This window comes from Lampetra planeri, chromosome 5 (genome assembly GCF_965212315.1).
Source record: "Lampetra planeri chromosome 5, kcLamPlan1.2.h2, whole genome shotgun sequence".
Lineage (NCBI taxonomy): Eukaryota > Metazoa > Chordata > Hyperoartia > Petromyzontiformes > Petromyzontidae > Lampetra > Lampetra planeri.
The window spans coordinates 9,858,570-9,865,086 of record NC_136111.1 but is presented as its reverse complement, the minus strand read 5'-3'; the positions used below and the strand labels follow the sequence as shown (position 1 = coordinate 9,865,086).

General features: G+C 47.2%; 1 protein-coding gene across 1 annotated transcript; it reads right to left on the bottom strand.

The window, feature by feature from the left end:
- Nucleotides 1–956: 956 nt before the first annotated feature.
- On the bottom strand, nucleotides 957–5,435 carry LOC144719206 (tribbles homolog 2-like). Its single transcript, XM_078595098.1, has 3 exons — nucleotides 5,096–5,435; nucleotides 2,385–2,680; nucleotides 957–1,814 (listed from the first exon to the last, which is right to left on the bottom strand). The coding sequence occupies exons 1-3, from the start codon at nucleotides 5,372–5,374 to the stop codon at nucleotides 1,316–1,318; spliced, it is 1,074 nt and encodes a 357-aa protein (XP_078451224.1). The 5' UTR covers nucleotides 5,375–5,435; the 3' UTR covers nucleotides 957–1,315.
- Nucleotides 5,436–6,517: the final 1,082 nt, after the last annotated feature.

The following is a 6,517-nucleotide window of genomic DNA, read 5'->3' as shown; positions in this document are numbered from 1 at the left end:
ATATACAATTCGTCCTGACTGGGTGAGTTCAGACCAACACAGACCAATTCGAATTTGTAAACGCAGTTGTTTCGTGTGAAGAGTACTTGCTCATAAAAATAAAAAAAAATGTGAAATGTAAAAAAACGATGCTTCCAAAATAATGGCGCAAAAAAATAACACATTCCTGCGGAGGGAGCTGGTAGGAATGTTGGGTTGCTCGGTCAATGGCCAGGGTCAACGGCGGCGTGGTGTATTCTGGAAATATGGCCGACTGTGAGGGCGGGCACAAGCCGGCGTGAGTAGGTTAAACGTTGAGTTTTATAAGGGCACCACGGGGTGACCAGCCCCTCCTCACCCAGATCCACCCCTCCCACCCCCCACCCAGCCCCTCCCCACCCTCCCCTCTCCACCCAGCCCCACCCCTCCCATTTTGGTTGCACGACGGACGGACAGACACAATAATCCCCTGTGGGCTTTTGGAACCAGGTGGTTCCTACCAGTACTAATGTCCGTTGAGTGTTAGAGCTGTGGTATAATGCCAAGCCTACTGCCCGAGTTCGATTCCCAGACATGGCGGCAAACATGAGCACCGAGTTCGAGCTGAACCAGTCCTGGGCACCGCCCCTTCTTCACCACCCCACCTCAACCAGCGTGGTGAAGTAGGGTCAAACAACCCCCACGGCCGACCCTGTATGAGGAAGCCTTCATCCAGCAGTGACTTGACAAATGGCTTTTCATTATTCTCTTACGAATAATAAACATTCACCATGAACATAATGAAGGTGTTTGGGTGAGATCGCGCAAGTATAAATGTGTCGTATTCCTCCACCACCCGGCACAGCCATTACCATGAACGGTGCTCTCGTTGGATCATGTTGGTGTTTTAATAAGCTCACGACGTTGGTCATAAACCTGTAAATGATTCCACATTTGGGTGAATCCATTAACAGATGAGTCCATGTTCAGTGGCATGTAGTATAGGATGCGTATACTTTATTTGAATAATGCACGTAAAAAAAAATGTACTTGGTCATTTTGCCGTAGAAAATGTGTTTGCACCGTTTCAATTGCTTACGTGACATTTTTCACGTTACAATTCTGGTCTGCTAAACCGCTGACATGTTCTGTTTTGCTCTCCTTGTAGCCCCTCTCCTCTGGGAGATCACCCTTGACAAAGAGCTAACAACCACAATGGAACTTCCCCCGGGAAAACCACGACATGAATTTGAAAAACGCATATTTTTCGCATCGGAATCTAACCGTCTTTACAACATTCAAAAACATTCAACAGAAGCGCGCAACGTTCACTTCAAACAGCCAGCCGTGATGCTGGTTATAAGTCGTAGCAGTCCCTGACGAGAGTAATTTCCGGCACCGTCTGATCGCACGCTGATCCCTTGGGCCCTCCGCCGCCAACCGCTCCGAACAGGCCTCCTTCGGCAACGGCTGACTCGACGCGAGTGAAATCTGTCCGGAACCACGGGTGCTCGAGGATTTCCGGCGCCGTCAGCCGCTGAGCCGGATCGTAGCACAGCAGGGCTCGCAGGAGGCAGCAAGCCTCTGGCGACAGGCTCTCCCCGGACACGCCATTCTGGCCCCAGCACATCCCGTCGCCTTCCTGGAAGGGGTAGCGTCCCAGCAGCATGGCATACAGAGACACACCGAGGCCCCACACGTCCACCGCCCGGTCCAAGCGACCGACGTCCTGTGGAAGACCCCCCGCGCTCGTGCAAAAGTCAGAGCCGCGTTTCTCTGTGTGCAGGTCGCTCGCAAAGCGGTTGTCACTTGGAGCCGAGTGAGCATCTTCCAGACTGACCAGCATTACGTGGGTCCTGGTGGAAAGAGAAATTATTCCATAATTATGTTGAGTCACGACTGACGGGTACATTCTGTGTTGAGCATGAGCTACTGCCTGAATCATACGTTGAATTCAGGGGGTGACCTTCATTCAAAGAGGGTGACTTGGTAACCGACAAAATATTATCGTCAAGAGGCTTTCGTTGAGTAGGTACTAGATGAAAGTGGATTTTTTTAAGTGAAATTATTAAGTTGATTGTGCAGCCATATGTGGATTGATGATATAATAAATACTATCAAAAGTAAATTGCAAACTGTTCTGATGAATTATGGTTGTCTTTAATAATGGTACATCCTGCTGATGAAAGCTTAATTGATATAATTTGTCAGGCTGATATGAGATAAAATGTACATGTGGATGTGCAGCCCTTTAATCATTCCACTGCTGAAATGACCCAATTCTTGATTTTATCTGGATCTCTCCGAGCTGGTGAACGGGAAAATATCTATGCACCAGCTCTCTTGAAAATACTCAACGATAAAATGAAGCCCCGCTTAAACAAAGGCAACGTTTACAACGCGATAAACAATACAAAGTACGTTACCTCTCCGCATCTGCGAACACAAAGCGCCGCAGGCTGAGGCCTCCCAGGACCAGACCGTTGCTGTGGCAGTGGGCCACCGCCTCGGCCATCTGTCGGAAGAGCCGGGCCGACTCCTCTTCGCTGAGCCGACCTCGGGAGCGCACGTAGGCACGTGAGTCGCCTCCCGCGGCTCTCTCGAACAGTGCGTACGCGCGCGTCTCTCCCAGCACGATCGCGGACGGGCACGCTACGCATGCATGCACCGGCAGGTGGAAGTAGGGTGCCAGCACAGCCTGCCAAGTCTGCAGCTCCAGCACCTGATGGCAGCCAAGGGGCATATGCAACAAAAACGAAATGTCACTTAGGTGTCATTAATATATCTGCCCACATGCTCTGGGTTGTGTTTCGCTGTGGACTGGTACTTAGCCTCGCTCGTGAAGAAATGTGTATTGTTCTCACGCATCGCAGAATAATTCGTAAAACATTTTAGATTCCTCTGTGGATCCCTGTATACATTGCGACTTGTGAATTGAGTCAGTTTTGATTACCGTTTGCTACTTTTGCTGATATATATTTTTTTGCTGGGAGTACTTGTCACTTATTCTGCTCTGAATGTGTTTTCTGCATCGATTTTTTTTTCGTGTGTCCGATGTTTGTTCTGTGCTCATATCTTGTACCACGGGTCTCCTTTGAGAAAGACAATTCCATATTAATGGGCTCGCTGCACGTTACAAATACGGCTCATTGATTTATTGTTCTGCTGAGAAAGGACCTCATAGTTGGGCTTTACCGATCTAAATGCACACCCGTATTTCGGCACTTCTTCCTGGTGCAATGAACAATGTTGACCAAACTGAGATGAACAAACTCCATGGACATAGATGGGTACACTTATTATAACTGTTTTTTTCAATTCAGGTTAGAGGCCACGTTTCAAACAGAGGATTTCGGCAGGACTGGCTCGGTCAGTTTATTATCAGCTCTGAATGACCTATTGACCCTATTTTCTGGGAATGCCGAACTGACAATCACAACCCGATATATTATCCATCCCCTGTTGTAAACATTCTTTTGGTTATTTGCTTAAGTCTTGCCAAAAAATGTAACGATACAATGAAACCGTAGTAAACCGTGATCATTTTCACGTGACTACTTGGAAACATCCACAAATGTATATGTCCTACTCGGAGCCCTTAAACAGTTGTGCAACAGCCATGTTGGCTCAACACGCCATGATAAAGATTACAACATCCATTCGCACCATCTTTGCATAGATTGTTCTCACCTGGGTAAAATAAAGTTCACTAATGGACTACATTTCCTTGTGTTAATTTGTAAAAAAGAAGCTTGCTATCTTAGAATTCCCTATATAGCCAGTGTGTGTTTGCGCTACAATTCCGGCTCGCATTTATGCTGGAATAATGTGCTTGTAAATTGATCATGTGCTTTGTGTCACTGTGGTAATGGTTCTCGTGCATTGGTTTGGCCCAATGAGCACTCAGTACTATCTATGGACATTTCGAGCATTATCCCCTTGTCTGCACGTGCAGGCCAAGCACTAAGGTCACATTACGTTGGGGGCAATTTAATGGCAAACTGTAGGGCAATAGCTACCTGCATTTGTCACCGGCAATAGCTGTGGCACCATTTTCTTTTGAGAAAAAATCTTCGGTACCAAAATCTGGATCAATGTGAACACTGCAACCCCTAGTGGACAACTGGGATAGCAGCTTCCAGTGAGATTCCAAATAGGTCACATGACTCCACTAGGTTTTTTGTTACTCTCTCTCAAACAATCGTTGTTTGTCAAACACACTCTTCAACGAGCTTCTTACAACTTTGTCACTCATTGCAGTAGTTGCTTAAATTAAATATGTTGGAAGTAATAATTTCCGGGTCAGATATCCCTAAACTTAGCTTAGAATTTCCCCAGTGCACCGTGGCCTATAAGGACTGGGTTGTCATGGTGATTGCACAGAGCACAAAGCTGCGTTTGGCACTTAAAATGCACGATTTTATGGTGTATACCCAAGGTTACGGATCTATCATGAAGCCCAAGAGGGAGGCGTGACACTCACGCACACGGGTTAAATGACAACAAATAATGAGTAATGCTTACACACACGGATTATGTGACAAATAACAATTGAGAGCGCTATTGCCAGGGGATCACTTGAAAATGGGCACTAAATATGATCCGACGGCAGGGGTGGGGGAGCCTACTGTCCGTGACTTTCATTTCACACGGTCTGCAGACACTTCGACACAACCCGCAAACGATATTTACCCGTCACTGCAAGCATCTTAGCCGCATAAATCGGGTTCTGGAGTGGAGCGTTTACGACCTGGCGACACTGTGTTTCTAACTTTAGTGACAGAAGTGACTAAAGTGTGTGTATATGTTTATGCGGTTGCCTCCCAAAGATATTTGAAAGACCTATTCGGCCCTCGGTAGAGAAAAGATTCCCCAGTCGTGTCCTCCGGCCGTCTAGGCTGGGCTTATGTTTGTTTTCTTGAAGTAGGGAGCTTCTTGAAGAACTACAATTTGCAGTTCAGGAACTTTCGTTTGCTGAAGCAACTCCCAGCACGTTGAGCGAAACGGATATCGTGCCAAACAACGCACGGTTACTATTCTATGTGAAAACCGATCGGAGAGCTTCACAGCATCACCACCACAAAAGCGCATACGCATTCACTTGTATCAGTGCTGAGGAGGGGGCGTCTCGCCTCACCTTGCACACCAACTCCTCGCCCGTGTGCGTGTCCACTGCCCGGAGCATCCTGTCCTCCGAAGGGGCCTCCAGCAGCACGTACTTGTCGACGCGTGCCAGCGGGCACACTGGCGAGCTGGCAGAAGGCGGTGCAGGGTCAGGGGTCACCCTCGCCGAGCAGCCTCTCGACGAGAGGAGAGAAGGCCTTCTCCTCGCTCCCCTGGACGCGTGGAGCCGTTTGTGGGATTTCATCGTTCGCCGGAGGGAGCTCGACGCGACGCTAGAATCTCGGAGACTCATTGCCGCAGTCGCTTTCTTGAAACTCCAGGCGAAGGGGAGGATTCGTTTGTGGCGGTGTCTGCGGACTGTGAAAACAACGATTCACAATTTTTGTTCCAACCGTGCTACCGTGTATCTTGTCGTGGGACAAAGTGTCGATCGGAGAGCTGTGGAACCATTGTTTACTAAATTAATGTCCCGCAGAAGCGGTTGTTACAAAGCTACCTCTGAGATTCTCATCCACTGTACACGTTCTCTGCATTTGCGTGTGCGGATTTTGTAACGCGAACGTAAGTGCATATCATCGTCATCATAAGCATGATGGAAGGCCTCCCCAAACAAGCATGTGCACTATGAACCCGGCGACCTGTGTTCAATTCACAGCCATATATCAGCGGCGAGCGATAATGTGAACTAGTGTTGCCCCCCACTTTACCACCCCGCACTGCGCCGCCTGGTGAAGTATGGTCAAACAAACCAACACCACCTACACAGCGTGGTGAGGTCTTCATCCCGCAGTAAATTCACAAATAGCTGTAAATATTTTTTTCAAGTAATTACTATACTCTCTATGAATTCTATGCTGATAAATATAAGTGTAGATGATATAAAAAAATGACTACTTCAGTGAATTTTCACGATGACAAAAATAAGTTTAAATAGAAATTACAATTTCGATTTAAAGCTTTCGTGACTGCAGGGATTCATCTTCTTGGTTCTTTCGGTAAAGCCACGTAGAATGGAAATAATATTATTTTATTATTTATTATTTCCATTCTACGTGGCTTTCAAGAAGAGAAATTACAATAATAGGATTTGGGACAGGAAAGGAGGCTCTGACTGTATTTGCCAGCTCTTAAGGCTGAGCCCAATAAGGACCCGGCAATGTTTCCATTGCTTCGATGATAAGTCTTTTCAGTCTCACCATCATTGCAATGTCTGCAATTACGTTTTAAAAAATATATATATAAATTACACAGACAGCACCTACCACAGCGCTACGCTTACCCTCCGCTCCCCGCAGATATGCGATGGTCGAGCATCGATCGCGATTTGGCAAGCAAAGGTTCACCTGCCCATCTCTCACGTCCAAGTGGCTCTCATCACACTTGCGATTGCATAACAAGGCATGACTGTGAGGAGGAGTCCTTCATCTCGCAGAGC